This window comes from Hylobates moloch, unplaced genomic scaffold (assembly GCF_009828535.3).
Source record: "Hylobates moloch isolate HMO894 unplaced genomic scaffold, HMol_V3 SCAFFOLD_11, whole genome shotgun sequence".
NCBI classification, from domain to species: domain Eukaryota; kingdom Metazoa; phylum Chordata; class Mammalia; order Primates; family Hylobatidae; genus Hylobates; species Hylobates moloch.
This window is the reverse complement of record NW_026652286.1, coordinates 79,221,533-79,239,960: the sequence shown is the minus strand read 5'-3', so window position 1 is coordinate 79,239,960 and position 18,428 is coordinate 79,221,533. Positions and strand designations below refer to the sequence as shown.

The 18,428-nt window shown below is 35.1% G+C and overlaps 1 protein-coding gene across 2 annotated transcripts in view; it reads left to right on the top strand.

Annotated features, from left to right (window-relative positions):
- Window positions 1-18,428, top strand: part of GUCY1A2 (guanylate cyclase 1 soluble subunit alpha 2) — a 370,428-nt gene that overhangs the window by 324,971 nt on the left and 27,029 nt on the right. For both annotated transcript variants that reach the window (XM_032167289.2, XM_058446513.1), the window contains one exon: window positions 10,845-10,999. In XM_032167289.2, the coding sequence (XP_032023180.1) occupies window positions 10,845-10,999 (155 nt within the window). The remainder of the gene's footprint in view (window positions 1-10,844; window positions 11,000-18,428) is intronic.

Sequence of the window (18,428 nt, the reverse complement as noted above, 5' to 3'; positions counted from 1 at the left end):
TCATACCTCCTTAGGCTTAGTTATGACAGTTTGATTTACATTTGATATTGTATGTCTTTGAATTTTATTTTAGCTTTCTGTTATTTTTCAAAATCTTAAAACAATTTAACTTTTCAGAAAACACTTTCCCTTGTTCTGTTCCCTTGATAACACTGCATGACTATTTAATCAGTTTTATAGGGGTTTGTATAAACATAAATTATCATTATGCATTGTTCAGCTCTAATAATGAAAAAAAGGGTTAAGAAAGAGGATTATCAAAATGTTTAACTTGCCAAGATTGCCAATATAATATAATAAATAAATGATGGGTCAGATTCTAAAGCCGATGACGCCTTCCAAAAAGCTAACACGTCTTTCGGCATGCATGAGCTTAAAATGCCCTCCACCCCAGCACCATGCTGCTGCCAGGGCTTCTGGAATGACCAATGCCCAAGACAAAGTCGTTTCCCTTTGGAGTCCCATTGCCCCCCACAAGCACATTTTATTTTATATAAAAAGTTTATATAAAATGCTTTATAAATGAGCCTGGGTTGCCACCCAGACTGTTTTGTGTTTGCCACGAAAACAGATGTGCTGAGGTCTCAAGAAAACTTCTGTCTTACACCAACTGGAATGCATTAAGTCTGAGGAGGGTTCACAGTTCTGTCCTAGTTGCTAATATTTTAATTAAACATATATTTTTGTGGCCTTTAAAAGCCATCAGGAGATATAAAGGAATATTTTGTTGATAACTTCAGTGTCCTGGGAGCAAAATGGAATATTGTGTTTCCTAATTGAAGAAGTAGTATGTATGTGTATATGGATGTGAAGGAATTTATAGAATGCTGGCGAAAATGATTTCCTGGGCAAAGAGTAGAGATATATAAATTACTTGGATCCTGCAGTATTGATTATTTATGAATATATCTGTAAAACATTAAGTGATTTTTGTACACTCATAGATTTCAACCTTGGATGCACATTAGAAACCCTAGGGAGGGTTAAAAATCCCAGTACCCAATCTTCATTCCAAACCAGCTAAATCTTACTCTCCAGTAATCAAATTCAAAGCAGCAATTTTAAAGCTCCCCAGTTGATTCCAGTGTGTAGCCAAGAGTTCTAAATTGTAACTCAGGGGGGTTTAATATTGTTCCTGTACTTTTATTCTGCAGCATAAACTTAGCTATGCTATTTATCCTTATTTTTAAAAGAAGGTAGGGCTTACAAAAGATGATAAGCATTATTATGTTTAACAGTCAAACTCATTATTAAAATTCCTTTTTTTCTTATACTTCTGTCAAATGCATTGTTTTTTCTCTGAGTAATTTAGATGAATGAATTAATAATTGATAAACACACATGTAATACTATGAGGATCCTTTCCTAAATCCTTTTATCTATTTTCAAAGGATTTTATTTCTATATATTTAAAGTTTTTTAAATCATTTTTTAATTTATGCTTCTATGAAATTTTTTTCTTCCTAGAAATTTTGTTCTGGATTATCTGTTAAGAGCTGCATTTTGACAGAAAATGATTTTCCTTATTAACTGAGTGAATCGATAAGTAGGTAGGAATATTTTCCAGTGGTAGTCTCAAGATAGAAACTTCTAAGAGCTTTGAAGTTTTAGCAATTAACAGACTTTGTTAAAAATGGAGCCACTAACAAGAATATTAATAAAAGGTAGATTTCAATCTGGGCAATTATACAATAAAGACGTCTTTATTACTAACTAAACTATCACAGAATGATTTGATTAATGCTATAAATGTGATTAGTATAATAAATGTATCCTTAGTGCCATTGGTTAGATAGCCAAAGACTGGATGTCAGAGAAAGGTTTCCAATTCTTTTCTACATATGAGAATCAAAATCGAATTATAGAAAAAGGTCACAATTGTTTTCTTGAATTCCTTAAATATGTTTTTCATCCTCGAATTCTGCTATTACTCTTCATTATAGTGGTCAGTTTGTGTGTGCTTCAAGTATGTCACTATGTTGTTAAATATGTCAACTGTCTACATTTCTAACACAAAATGATCTTCTTTTTCAACAGCTAAGTTATATGCTGGTTATTTCTAAGTACATGCATATTCAATCTAAGTATCTCAGTTGACTTAAATCAGTTTCTTACTTTGAGAAGATTTTTAAGACTTTTTTTGCACAGAGGTAAATTTCAGATTCAGCTTATAGGCCTTAATAATAACACTCCTACAAACTGAGTCAAATTTAAATATCAGGTATCGAATATATTTAAATAAAAACATACACATTAATGAGTGCCCTGTGAGAAAGTGGTGGTGAATTTGAGCCATATTGCTATATCCCCACAGCAATATCTGACATTTTATTCAGTGCCGTCAGCTATATGATTCTAGACATGCCCTCCTAATCAGTGGTTTATAGGGTTTTATCCTTCCTCATCAGAAAATGTAAACAAGATTACAAACCCACTTTCTTCCCCAACTGCAAAATATTAATTATTTAAAATTTTACCGTGTTTTATTTTATACAAGTGATAATTGTTCATATTGTATGGTCTGAAATTACCAGTGATGAGAATAATTATTTGGTCAAATACTTTCTGTAAAGTTAAATTTATCTATGAATGGTGCTTCTGTAATGTTTACAGTAAGCACAGTAAAATATTTTGCCTAAAGTGCTATTTATTTGTCCTAGTGTATTACTTGATGTGACATTCTGACACCATCAGACTGGAGGCTGAGTCCTCTGATAAAAAGAAAAATGCCACATAGCCACAGAGATTATTTCACCCTGTTTCCTTGCACATCTGGAAAATAAGCAGAAATTTTAAAAGCTACTAGAGTGAGCTTGATTGTTTTCTTCCTAAGAATCTTGAGCTTTCAACATTTGAATTTAAAATATTAATTGATTTTGTCAGAAAAATATTGATTATTAAGAAAAGAACGAGACAAAAATGTAAAAAGAAATTTTACTTACCTAATTTTATTAGTTAAAGGAGTATTTAATAAAACTTTATGATACATTTTAACTAATTCTGGTGAAAGGATTAAATATTTGTTTCGCCCTTACCTCACAACGTACACAATGATTTTAAGCTCCTTTCTGTTAAAGCAGTTAAAGACTTTTCCAAAGTCTAAAATCTTAATCACATAAATCTAAAAGCAATACTTAAATGCAAACATGAGTGAAGAGCTTACTGGCTTTTTCTACTAAAAGACTTTCTTCTTTTTCTGTTATAGACCTATTTTAATTTGGACATTTTTCTTGCACAAATAAGACTGTTTCAATACAAATTTGTATTTATTAACTTGCTAGCTCATAATGTTAATCATGGTTTCAGTTTGACTTGCACATTCCAGAATAAATATATTTATTTAATTATAAATGGGTGTGTGGCATTGTCCTTGACACCATGAGAAATATAATGGCTATCAGGAAGTGTGGGAAAGGAACTTATATCTTTTTGAATGTCTACTATGGGCCTGTTGTTTCTCTCAGTTGATTCTGCTAACAGCCCACCTAAGAAGGTATTAATCATGCCAAGAAGGTATTATCATTATTATCTTAGGAATAAAAACTTCACAGAGGTAGCTGATATGCCTAAAATTCACACAGCTAGAGTATCTTTTAAGAGTCTTTCTTTTGCAAGCAACAAAATAAATAAGCTGGCATAAACAATTAAAGGAATCCACTGACTCAAATAACAGAAGCCCAGAAGTAGGACTAGCTCTCTAAGAGGCTAGATATAGCTGCAAAATTGATATTACCATGAACTTGGCATCTCTGTTGTTCTCTTTCATTTGCCTTCCCAGCACTGGCCTTATCCTCAGGCTCTACAAGGGGATCTGCTACAGCCCAAGTCCCCCTCACTCAGACAACTATGGTGTCAGATTGGCTCTAGCCGTTCACTGGAACGCTGTACCGTGTTCACAAATGTATCCTGCACCAGCTGGGGGAAAAGAGGATCTCTCCTTATAGCTCTCTTACAATTCCTGAGATTTACTCTTGTCTTTTCTTTTTTTTTTTTTTTTTTTTGAGACGGAGTCTGGCTCTGTCGCCCAGGCTGGAGTGCAGTGGCGCAATCTCGGCTCACTGCAAGCTCTGCCTCCCGGGTTCATGCCGTTCTCCTGCTTCAGCCTCCTGAGTAGCTGGGACTACAGTGCCCGCTACCACGCTCGGCTAATTTTTTTGCTAACCTCGGGGGACTGTCATACCCTTGCCAGTTTGGGTCTGTTCCTGGACCTGGGGGTGGAGTCAGTCCCACCAAACCTAGCTGAGAACGGGAGAAAGCGAATTGCCTAAAGAAAATCACAATGCTGTTGGCTGGAGAATTTCTACCACCATTAAGTAGATAGTAGAGCCAGGATTGGATATAAAGTCTCTACTCTGTCAGTTATGCAGCAGAACTAACATAACTTCTTCCTTCTGTTTACAACTGGCCTAGTGGTTAGAGGCCAGGGACAGTAATCATCCTATAATGCACAATGCAGGCCACCCACGAAAAGGCATTATCCAACCCAGAATGTCAATAGTGCCAACATTGGGAAACCCTGTGCTGTATGATCTGCTGTGGGGCGTATTCCCTCAGCCTTACAAACCGCCTCCCTCCCCTTTTCTTTAAGCAGCGGCTACCTTGAGGGGCCTCCTTTCAGTTTCAAAAATGTTCCAAAGCTCTTCAGGCTTTAGGATCTCTGAACATTATTTTCACTGTACCTGGATGTTCTCCTCCCACCCCTCTGACTACAGCTGCATCATTCTTTCCAAACCTAGCCAAAGGTGGGGAAGCATTGAGCTCAAAGAGTATTTTATCGAGAAAGACTACTGATTCTCCAGATTTGGTCAGCCCCACCCACCTGTCAGTAGTGCCCTGCCCTCTTTTATACTTTAACTTTGTAGCAATGATCATAATTTCAATTAGCTATTGTATCTTTTACTGCAAATGAAAGCTCTAAAACAACAAATGAAGACATTTCTGTTTATACTCTGAGCACTTAGAATGGAGTCTGTGATTAAGGTTGGATGTATTTTAGATGAGGCAATCAATATGAGTAAAAGCTCACAGGCTTGAATGCATCAAGCATTTTAGGGAGTGTGCTGAGTAGACCAGTCAGGAAATATTTAGTGTAGAAAAGCATGAACAATAAGATGGAGAAGGGATGGAAGGTTTCTGGTGTTGGATTTAATAAATGTGTAACTAGTATTTTCTGAGTTTCAATTGGAATATGCTAACTCTTCTGTGTAGAGGAAGTAGGTAAAACCAGATCAAATCTGATTTTGTTTGTTTTATCTGATTAAGTCTGATGGGCCCAGGAGAAACAGCCTGAGGCATCACTTCAATTTGGGCATTTTTTATAATGCGCTGAACTCGAAGCCAAGTGAACTACGATCTAGAGCTGACCCTAACACTAACGTAATGTTTTCATTGTGCTCTTTTGAGCTTCAGCCTATTTGTAAAATGAGGGAGCTGGACTAAAGGATCTGTGCTGCCCTCCTAACCCAACACTCCTTTACTAAGCTAAAAGAGAGTTTTGGCTTGCTGAGATAGAACTGTACAAGCATTCTACTTTTAAAAGTTGCAGGAGGAATTTTTTTTAATGTAGTTGTTTGTGAACCTGGTAACAAAGAAGCAGAATATTGTGAGAATAACTGAATCTTTTGATAATTGGGGACTTTAACATGTCCCAGAGTTTTGCATTATTTTATACATTGAATATATAAAAGATTGGGTGATAGATAGCCTAACCTCACGATATATCCGTAAGTTTTTGTGTTTTTCAATAAATCTGTAGGACAAATTTTTTTTTCCATGAACACTCTCTTAAAATAAAGTCTAGTATACTTTGTCAAATCTTTGATCAGATGAAAGCATTTATATTTTTGTTTATCCTCATTTACCAAGATTAATAGGTTGCTAGAAGTCTACTGAGTACAGAGTTTCTCAGTCTTGGCACTATTGATATTTGGGGCTGGAAAATTCTTTTCCAGGGCTGGGGAGCTGTTATAGGAATTTCTAACTCTACCAGATAGCTGCCAGTAGCACCTCTCCCTCCCAGTTGTGAAAACCAAAAATGCTACCAGACATTGCCAAATGTCCACTGAAGGGCTCAGATGACCTCAGGTGAGAACCATTGGTTTAGTGCAAAGTAATCCCCTTTAACTAGAGCATACTGGCCAGATAGATGCAAATGCTACTGCTTGGTTAACCCATTTAAACAAAGTTAAATCTTGCCCAAATGAATGTAAAGCACTCATTGATAATTAAATGTATCTCACTGTTTGTCTTAGTGCTAGATACTCTTGGCACATTCTGAATGAGGCAATCAGTGACTTCCTTATATAGGCAACAATTCCTGGGAAATCTCAATAAATTGTCAGAAGAAATGCAAAAGAAAACAGTCTGCTGATTCAGCTTGTAAGTTTCCAGTGGTATTGCCTTACTTCCCAAACTAAATAATTCTCTGAGTCCTGTTCCATGACAGGATAGTGACAGTGGGTCAGTGCTGTTTATGTGGTTGTTGATACTCTTGTGCCTCTTTTAGATAGTTTTCTAAGAGACAAGATTTTTTTTTTTTTAATTTAATGACTATTCCTCTCTATGACCCTCTGCCCCCTCAAGGATATCAGAGTTTTTGTCTTCAGCATTTTTCAGGTTATAATAAATTAAAATTCTAAAAATTAGGCTGAAAAGAAAGCCTCAGGTCTTTTGAAAGGAGGCAGAAATAGAACTAGGTAAGCCTTTCAAATAGTTGGTATGGTGTATGGAGTCTTTTTTTTTTTTTTTTTTTAAGAGAAGGAAGAGAAAAAAAGAGTGTAAAATGTGTCAATGTAATACTTCTGCTCTCCTCCTGCTTGAAAAGATCGCTGTAGTAATTAGAATCTCAAACTGACAGTCTTAGCTTCTAAAGTTTGGGTGTACTTCTAGCAAACATGCATTGCACAAGATAACAATATAAATTGGCCTTCTGAAAGTAAACAAACCCAAAGAAATATACTAATACTGGGCTGGATGCGGTGGCTCACGCCTGTAATCCCAGCACTTTGGGAGGCCGAGGAGGGCGGATCACGAGGTCAGGAGATTGAGAACATCCTGGCTAACACGGTGAAACCCCGTCTCTACTGAAAGTACAAAAAATTAGCCGGGCATGGTGGCGGGCACCTGTAGTCCCAGCTACTCGGGAGGCTGAGGCAGGAGAATGGCGTGAACCCGGGAAACGGAGCTTGCAGTGAGCCGAGATCGCGCCACTGCACTCCAGCCTGGGCGACAGGGTGAGACTCTATCTCAAAAAAAAAAAAGAAACATACTAATATTGCAGTGTGCTTCGCTGATTTTAGAGAAAGGTGCTTTACACCTAGTTTGTTTAAGAGGAATACTGCTACTCAGCATGTTTTGCTTTAAGTCCAAATAGAGAATCCCTCATCAGAAACAGCCTTTTTTCAAATAGTTTACTTTTAAAAAAAAAGTAAGTCTCACTTCTGCTTCCAGCCAATATGGAGTACAGTGACTAGATTTACTGTCTCATCTTAAAAAAAACTTTTAAAAATCAGGACAATATACAAAAGAACAGTTTTCATGATAGTGGACATTAGACAATGGAAGACAGTGATTCTTGAGAGATAAGAAACAAATTAAATGAGCCCTATGATTGTCCTAGCTAAATGCCTTGAGAGGCATCCAGGCTGTGGCTCAGGGAGGGGCAAACCAGGAGATACCCAACAAACTTCTTGAGTTGAAGAGATGGAGCTGAGAGTCTTGGGAGAACCAAGGAGGCTAAAGGTCATAGAGTATCAGAGAAGTGAGAGTTGCAAAAAGACCCTCTGACATCTTCCAAGGATCCTCATTATGTATTCTGCAGGGTAATGATTAGTGCACATATGTGAAGAAACTACCTGAGCCCTGGTGTGAGGGAGATACCCAAAAGATTAGATGGAAAAGCACCTAGCACTTATACAGGACTTGGAAAACAATGCCTGTTTCCATCAGGCAGAATGGAAAACCTCATAAATCAAGGACACTGAGGAGAGTACTCAAGGTTCTTGCCTTAGTAAGGGAGGGGAATTAGCCCTTCATGAAACACTGTTCCAGTCTTGCCTAACAAATCTTAAAAGCAAGATTTGAAAAGAACAGATTTTTTCCAAGTCATTAAACTGCATCCCAGAACAAAGCTCAATAATATTTATGAGATTATAAAACTATCCAGCACTCAAGAAGTCAAATTTATGATATCTGGCATCCAATCCAAAATTACTAGACATAAAGAAAATCTGAGACATGGGACTCATAATGAAGAGAAAAATTAATCCAAATGGATAGGTACAGAGCTGAAACAGATGTTAGAATTAGCAGAAAAGGGCATTAAAACAGTGATTTTTAACTGTATTCCATATTTTCAAAAGCTAAATTGATACCTGGAAGATTTTTAAAAATTCCAAATTGAACTTCTATAGAGGAAAATTACAATGTCTGAGATGAAAAATATGTTGAATGTGATTAATAATAAATTGGACATTGCAAAAGAAAATATTATAAATTTGAAGACATAGCAATAGAAATTATCCCAAATAAATGGAGAAAATTATTTTAAATGAATAGATCATCAGTGGACTTTGGAAGTAATTCAAGCTCCTAACATATGTGTAATTGGAATCTCTGAGAGGTAGAGGTAGACAGAAAAAAATATTCAAAGAAATAGAAAATTTCCAAATTTGATAAAAACTATAAACCCACAGATCCAAGAGCTCAACAAACCCAAAACACAAGAAAAAAACACCAAGGGAAATCGTAACTAAATTACCTAAAACTGATGATAAAAGAAAAACTTAAAAGCAACCAGAAGTAAAAGATATGTTATATATAGAAGAATTAAGATAAAGATGATAGCAGATTTTATATCTAAAATGATGCAAGATGAGAGCCAGTGGAGCAGCATCTGTAAACTACTGGGGGTAAAAAACTCTTTAAACCTAGAATTCTGTATGCAGTGAAAGTATCTTTAACATATGAAGACAAAATTAAGACTTTTAAACATAAAAAAGCAGAGGGAATTTATTAGCAGTGGGCCTACAGTATAAGAAATATTTAAGAAGTCCTGTAGGAAGAAGAAAAATGATACCAGATACAAATGGATCTACACAAAGAAATGAAGATCACTTTAAATGATAAATTTGCTATCTTTCCACATCCCATGAGTTGGAACATGAGGGTGCTCTGGATATGTGCCAAGACGTGGAGAAGGACGAATGAAAAGGACCAGTCCTTGAATTACTGAGGGGAACAGAGCAGCCTGGCAATCTGGATGACCCACCTAGGAACTATTATTGAGAGACAAATAAAAGTCTATGTTTTTAAAGTATCTATATTTTGCAGTTTTACTGATACTACCAACTGTTTCTTAATTAATACAATTATTTTTAAAGCTGTGAGGTTGTGTCTGCTACATCAAGATCTTTAATTTACTTGGAATTTTTTTCCACATAAAACAAAGTTGATCCAGAGCATTCTAATAAAAAGGACATCTTTTTCTCACTTATCTGAAATGCCAACTCTTTTATAAATCTAGCACCTACACATGCATGGCAGCCTTTCTGGGTTAAATACTCCATTTGTCTATTTGTTTATATGATGCTATCTATGCACTAATTAGATATGTTTATGGTAGGGCAAATACTGTAACTTGTCATCTTTCTCGGATATATCTTGACTCTTTCTACCATACTGAATTTCCAAATAAATTTTAGAGTCAGTTTTTTAAAAGTAGGTGAAAAGATAATATCAGGGGATGCAGCTAGGTCACATTAGTTTCAACCTGTCTTTCTATGAGTTGATATATGCAGAAGTCTCCAGCCCCAAGACAAGGGTTGTTCTCAGACTGACTTTTATGCTTACAACCAGAGTGGCAAAGACAGCCTGGTGGTGAAGGGGTGATATTTGGCTACTTGGTAGGCATCTAGGGGTCAGGTTTCCCCCCTGCAAGGAACACTCCACATTCTCCTAGAACTAAGGATATCATCTCCCACTTGTTATCCATTAGCTTCAGTTATTTTGGTGTAGACTGTGTCAATATAACCCCATTACTGTTAATCATGTTTAATTATATATCAACTGTACATTGAGGGCTTTTTCAAGGCATGGACCAGACAGACTAATCAGAGAGTAAATACACAGCACTTAATTTACTCTTCAGAATTTTTAATCAATGCCTATTGACTGTCTCAAGGGTTGAAGTCTCTATTTTAACTCCATTGTAAAATGGAGTTAAATGGGGAATTCAGCCAATTTATTCAACATTTATCACTAATGTTGAATACCTGCTTTGCTCTAGGTACTATACTAAATGTCTAATATTCGGCAGTAAAGAAATATATATACTATAACTATATGTTATATACATGTATATAATATATATAACTATATCCTTCTCTGATGGGAAAATCCAACATTTAAACAAAATAAACAGAAATATAAATATTTAATTTATAATTATGTTTAATGCTATGAAAGGAACAAATAAGGTTTTATTTAATAATAACTGGAGGGAGAAAGTGGAGAAAAATATACTTTTCAAGTTAGACCATATTATGTACGATGAAATCTGATTTAACCTGTAACTTAACCAGATTTATGTAGCAAATTAAACATAAATTTTTTCGTATATTTAATCCATTCATTTGTGTATTCAAGAGCATTTATGTTCTTTGAGCCCTATAATGATCCAGCTATTAGGCTCACAAAAATGACCAGGACTCAGTTCCTGTCTTTGAGGAGCTCATAGTTTTTTTGGTTTTGTTTTTGTTTTTTTTAATTAGCAGTGCCTTTCATTAAAATAATTGCATACCAAATGGAAACAAATATGTTCCTTTTCCTCTTTTATTCTTCTTTAGATGAGGATAGGAATTCACTCGGGCTCCGTGCTGGCTGGAGTTGTTGGGGTGCGAATGCCACGTTATTGCCTGTTTGGAAATAATGTCACGCTGGCAAGCAAATTCGAGTCGGGAAGTCACCCTCGGCGCATCAATGTCAGCCCAACCACTTACCAGTAAGTGTTCTCTGGCCTCCTCCTTCCTGTCTTTGGCTGTTTTGGGCTGCTATGCTGTCATTTGTGAGACTCTGTTCTTTTTCTTGATCCTGTCATTCTCCAAGATACTATGAGTAGAACTGCCCAAACCCAAAGATAGATAGTAATTGTGACACAAACTTTTATTTGCACTCTGTGAGAGTGCATGAAAAATCTGGCATGACTGAGAGGTGAATATAGGTTTGTCATTTCTCACAGTCTCTGTCCTTCTTAAGTATACCTGTTTAAAATGCAGGAGTGCAAATGTTCTTAAGGATCTGCATTATAATAGAAATCTCAACATTTTCAAAATGTTTCTGTTTATAAGAATGAAAGAAATACGATAGAAAAGGTGGTTAGCACCAACATGGAACATGTATACATATGTAACAAACCTGCACATTGTGTACATGTACCCTAAAACTTAAAGTATAATAATAATAAAATAAAAAAAAGAAAAGGTGGTTGGACTGGTTTTTTTTTGAATAAATAAATAAATAAATAAATAAAGACTCTTTAAATTTATATATATATATATATAAATTATCCCTTACTCAAAATGCTTGGGACCACAAGTGTTTTATGGTTTGAAATTTTTTGAGTTTTGGAATATTTGTGCATTATATTACCTGGTGAGCATCCCAAATTTGAAAATCTGAAATCCAGTATGTTCTAAAGAGCATTTCCTTTGAGGATCATGGTGGTTCTCAAAAAGTTTCAGATTTTGGAGCATTTTGGACTTAGGGATTTTGAATGCTCTGCTATACCAGGTACAGAGTAAAACATTAAATTCTTTTTATCTTAAAGGTAATCTTTGACAACACTACACATTTTTGCCTCCTGAATTCATTCTTATTTTGTGTCTGGTAGAAATCTCCCCTATTAGATATTAAGCCCCATATATGGGCAGCGACTGTGTCTCTCACAGTCATAATGATAAGTTTGGCTCATCATTATATCCCCAAACTTATAAAAATGTCTAGCGCATAATAAGCACTCTATAAATATTTACCAAATTAATGAATAAATACATTGATAAGATGGACATCTTCAAAATTAACAGCAAAGAAAAGCATGAAAATATCTTACTTTATCACACTTTGGCTTTATTCCGGGCATTGTTGTATACCTACTTAATTAATTTCATGTTTTAAGTAACTTAGAATCATACTGAAAAAAATGTAAAGTAGGAATAGTGGCCATTGATTTTTCTATTGACATGGTTACAAAAAACTCAAGCAGAAAATTTGAATATAAAGATAATAAAAGTTGACTATAATAATAAATAAAATAGTGATATTTTCAAACTTTTGATACCAAATTAGAGGGTAATTTGGTATCAGAAATTTCAGAGAGAGAATTTAAAGTTTTTAGATGAAAAACAGATACTTCCAGATTCTGCAAAATAGATGAGAAAGAAAACTGAAATTACAAATATATAATCAAGAGAAAGTTCACATTAAAAATACATTTTAAAGCTCTTGCTAAGCTCATTAAAGTAGTGAATACCTTGATTTTACTGTTTTTGAATAAAGACACACCTCTTACTAATTTTAAGGAGCCCAAGAGATTTTGAGAGCCTCACAGATAACTTCTGGACAAAGTTTCAGGATTCTGTCTAATCATTACTTATCTAAGAACTATCTGCTATTTTCAGGATGTTTATAAGAGGATTTACATCTTTTAAACTTCTCCCAATTTTCCCAACACAATTCTGGGCATATTACAGATGATCTGACAATAATTACCATAGCAAATTGAATTTTGTCAAATTCTCTAGTAGAGATCAGTGATTCTGATACTTTCTGCTCTATACGATGAAAAAAAGTTACTGAAGATCAGCTACCTCACTCATATGCTATTACATGGTTCCATTTATTCCCATCATGGTATTGATACTTATTTTCCATGTTTGTGTAACATAGTGTAAATTTATGTCTTCTGTGACCACTTCACTTAAAAAAAATTTTAAAAAGAAAGAAAGAAAGACGTGTAAAAGAATGGGCCCAACCTGTGTGAGGAGTTCATGCCCGGAGCTTAGACATCATAACAGTAGCTGGCCTTGTTTACATAGTGATAGATTAAAAAAAAAAACTCTGCCAGCCATACAAGTCTGTGCATTTTGGTGGTGACTCAGAGTTTTTGTAGTCTTTTTCACAGTTAGTTTATGATGATCCTTAGTGATTAACAAGGTCTGAGGAATGAAATCATTTCAACTACTGCATACACTGAAGCTTACTGTTGTGTTATTGTTCTGCACCTTCACCCCCAGGCCCCCCAAAATCAAACAGAGCCATAGATAGACATGTTGAGCTGACAGGTGGGTAGATTCTTAGAACAAATATAATTTATGAAGTAACACCCAGTATTAAGCTCATGAGAGTTTGAAATCTCTATTTTATCCCTGAATTACATTCTGTAGAATGTCCGACATTACCTGTTTATCTTGAAAACTGTATGATTATTATAAACTTTGGAAGTGGACTGTTTTGATATTATGATAAATTGAAATCATTTTTTGCATGGTTCATTCCAAATGCATTTGGTCTGAAATATTCAAATAATTGAATTTTAAAAATATTTTTATAACTATTGTGGAGTACTGAAGATAATATAATAGCCATGATCCCACCACAGTTAAACACTTTATATTTTGCTTCAGATATTTCTTAATAAAAATGAACAAAACATTTTCTTTGGAATTTTCTAAATCTTTCATTGTGACATCCTAATGAGTTTGGTTGTTTCAAAGTCCCGTGTTTTGTTTTGTTTTTTCTTTTTTTTTTGAGACAAGTCTCACTCTGTCGCCCAGCATGGAGTGCAGTGGCACAATCTCTGCTCACTGCAACCGCCATCTCCTGGGTTCAAGGGATTCTCCTGCCTTAGCCTCCCGAGTAGCTGGAACTACAGGCGCATGCCACCACGCCTGGCTAATTTTTTGTATTTTTAGTAGAGACGGGGTTTCATCTTTTTAGCCAGAATGGTCTCCATCTCCTGACCTTGTGATCCGCCTGCCTTGGCCTCCCAAAGTGCTGGGATTACAGGCCTGAGCCACCGTGCCCTGCCCATTCCCATGTTTTATATATTAACTTTCTACATATGTATCCATTAATAATATAATTTTACTTTAGATGTTTTATTTTCATAAATGGTATTTTACTGTATGACTGTTTCACTAAATTTGGTTTCTTTTAAACACAATTTAATACTTTTAAGATCTATCCATGTTGGAACATCTTTCTTTGGAAATTCCAAAGAAAGAATGGGTTTGGTAATTTGGTCAAAGGTGCATTTTGAGCTGTAACTAAGAGCTGAGATAGTAATCAGTTTATTCCTATGTGTTTTTATTAACAAAAGTCCCTTACTGATGACTGTCTAAATCATAGACAGCTCTAGCTCATCATTTTAATTGCTGTATGACATTCCAGTGTATGACTCCACCATATTTTAGTATTTCATACATATATTCCTCTGTTGATCAACACTTAGTATATTTTCTGTTTTTTAATTATCACAAAGTTTGTTCCTATGAACATTATTTACCTGACATTACAAAAAAGAAATTTTTATTAAGTTTTCCAAATTAGACGTTTTCATTTTTCTTCAATAAATGTGTTTATACACATTTTTGTTCCCATCATCCCAATGATGGGATAAGTTTTTTATGGGATATGGATTTTAAATAGTGCATGTAATATAGGCACTATTAATATATGCACTTTAAGTAGGACATATAATATATATCATATATACTAATATATTACTTTAAATATTGCATATAATATATATTTTAAAATAGTGCATATTATAAACAACTGTCTTAACATCATGCTGCTGATCTGTAAAACAGAAATAATTGCTTATATGAAGGATGGCTTTAGCAAATTTTGAAATAAATGATTTCTCTCAGCATAATTATTTTTTCTTGCTACAGTGCAAACTAAAAATGTGGAAAGACTTGAATTATTTTGGTATGAAATTTTTCTTAATCTTTAAGCATTTTTGCTTTTCTCATTTTACAATTGATCTACTTCCAGATGTTTTAGAATGCCTATTTTTAATTGACTGTGAAAGGCTTCTTTCTGTTAAAACCAAATTTCTTCCTAACCACTGATACCTGAACAGCTCATTGTATGAGGGGAGGTACAGTCGAGCAGATTAGGCAGTGGTGAAGTACATGAGCTCAGAATCAAAGTGCCTAAGGTAGAATCCAGGCTCTAAAGTTCACTGTCTACATGAACTTTAGTGACTTCATTTCTTTGGACCAAGTTATCTCATCTTTAAAATGGGTACATGTTTATGAAGATTATTGTTGGCATTTAATGTGATATTTTTAAAGCTCCTTATACTTGGAACATAGTAGACATTCATTTACTGCTTCGTCCTGTTCTTTCCATGGAGGAAGAAACCATCTTATTCCTGCACTTGAATCTCATAATTTATAAATTTAGCCATGATGAATGATGTGTGCTAGTAGGATTACAGACCTCATCTGGAAATCCCAGAGAAAGAATGGGTTTGGTAATTTGGTCAAAGGTGCATTTTGAGCTGTAACTAAGAGCTGAGATAGTAATCAGTTTATTCCTATGTGTTTTTATTAACAAAAGTCCCTTACTGATGAGTGTCTAAATCATAGTCATATGATTAAAAATTGGCTGTGTACATGGAAAATTCCCAAATCATGTGATTAATTGAATTATGTACCTCTGCTTAAATGTGGGAATCATATATGTATATCTATATATATATGATTACTAAGTAATCATTACTTAATAAGTAATCATATATATGTAAGTATGTAATCGTATATATAGTATGTAATTAATTAGTAAGTAATCATATATATGTGATTGCTTACTAATTAGATTAATTACTTACTGTTGGCTTCAACAACACAAACATTATTTTATAGTTCTGGAGGGCACAAGTCTGACACAGGTCTCACTTAGCTAAAGTCAGCATGGGCATCATGAGGCCTTCATTCTTTGCTGAAAGTTCTAGGTGATAACATGCTTTCTTGCCTTTTCCAGCTTTGAGGCCACTCTCATTCCTCTGTTCAGAACCTTCTTCTTCCATCATCAAAGCCAATAATAGTTCATCTTTCTAATTCTATTTCCATCATCATATATCTTTTACTGACTCTTCCTCCCTCTTCTACTTTTAAGGACTCTTGTGATTATGTCAGGCCCACTGGATAATCCATGGTAATTTCTCTATTTTAATGTCATCTGATTCTCAATCTTAATTCCATCTGCACCCTTAATTCATCATTGCCATGTGTATTAGTCAGGGTTCTCTAGAGGGACAGAACTAATAGGATAGATGTATGTATAAAGGGGAGTTTATTAAGGAGTATTGACTCACAGGATCAAAAGGTGAAGTCCTACAATAGGATGTCTGCAACTGAGCAGCAAGGAAACAGTCCAAGTCCCAAAGCTGAAGAACTTGGAGTCCAATGTTCAAGGGCAGGAAGCATTCAGCATGAGAGAAAGATGTAGGCCAGAAGACCAAACCAGTCTAATCTTTCCATGTTCTTCTGCCTGGTTTTATTCTGGCTGTGCTGGAATTGATTAGATTGTGTCCACCCAGCTTGAGGGTGGGTCCACCTTTCCCAGTCCACTGACTCAAATGTTAATCTCCTTTGGCAACACTCTCACAGACACACCCAAGAACAATACTTTGCATCCTTCACTTCAATCAAGTTGACACTCAATATTAAACATCACACCATGAGACCTAACATATTCACATTTTTCAGGGATTGGGATGTGGACATCTTGGGAGGTGGGGGTTATTCTTCCTACAACAAGGGAAAATTTAAATGCTAAAACCTGCCTGGAAATATAGCCCCAATCTTACTTCTGCATACCTGTCTTTGAGGATTTAAAAAAAAAAAAACACATATAAATTATGTAAGCAAAATCTGGGGAGGAAAAAGGACTTTCACAAATGAGACCTATGGCTTATAAAGGACTTCTACTGGGACTTAAGATATAGATTCCTGAAGACAGGAATCTAGTGTAGGACTGAATTATATTTCTATATTTAAGAAGCAGTAGAGCCCTTGGCTTGAGGAGAAGACACTAAGAAGCTACCCTGAGAAATAAGTAATTTTTATAAAGATGACCGCAGTCCTCTCACTGCATAACCTGCCCTCAGACATGGATACCCACATACCATCTCTTACAAAACTCAAGAAGTTATAATATTTATCTTTAGACCTCTAGCACCAAGTTTAAAATTGCACAGACCACATTTTTGTGCAAGAGTTTAATATAGTGCATAATTCCTACCCTAGGAATTAAGAGAACTGCATCTAATATTGGTTAAGCTATTTGATGACCTAGATGAGCTCTCATGCATCTTTTAGCTCCAATATCTCATTATAGTCACAGCAAACATTTATTGAATTAGTTTATTTATATTATCATTTAATCCTTACAGCAAGAATGTGAGTTCTGAATTGTCATTATCTTTTTCAGATGAGAAAAACTGAAACTTAGGTTAAGTAAGTCACTAAGAACATTGAGCTAAATAAGTGCGGGAGTCATAATTCAAACCCATAGCTGCCCTACTCTAAAGCCTGAGATCTTATCCGTGGCCAGGCTGTCCCACTGGGTTGATAACTACTTGAAATAACATGGAAAAAAAACAATAATTTTTAAATTTTTTAGCTGGCACATTATAGTACATGTTTATAGGATACCGAGTAACATTTTGATAAGTGTTTACAATGCATAATGATCAAATCAGGATAATTAGCATATCTATCACCTCAAACATTTATCATTTCTTTGTGTGAGGAACATTCAAACTCCACTCTTCTAGCTTTCTGAAAATACACAATGAATTATCATTAACCCTATTCACCCCAAGTGCTGCAGAACACCAGAATTTATTCCTCCTATCTAGCTGAAATTTTGTATCTGTTAACCTCTCTACATCGTCTCCTCCCCTCTTACCCTTCCTAGCCTTTAATACCCACAATTCTACTCTCTACTTTTATGGGCACAAATTTTATTTTTTAAAAAACCCATTAATTTCTGAATATTACTAGCCTTGATGAGAGGATTTCTTCTGCAAGAAAATGGTGAAGAGAGCAGTGAGGAGCAAAGTGGAATTAGAGCAAGGGAGATTCGTTTTCTCTTTGTAGATATAATGCCCTCAGGTTGAACTTTTGCTGTTCTGGAGTTGTTTTTATACTCAGGATAATAAAAACGCAGGATATTCTAACGTGTTTATTTGGAGTGTCTGTGTTTCTAACTATATTAGTATCTCTGTCTCTAGCTCTGAAATGAACATGAGTATATGGGACAAACTTGTGGCAAGTGGAAGCTTCCAAGTGAAAAAGAAAATTGTCTGTTGCCTCTGTGAGGCTAAAAAACATTTTGTGTAAGCATGTCTCTAATGC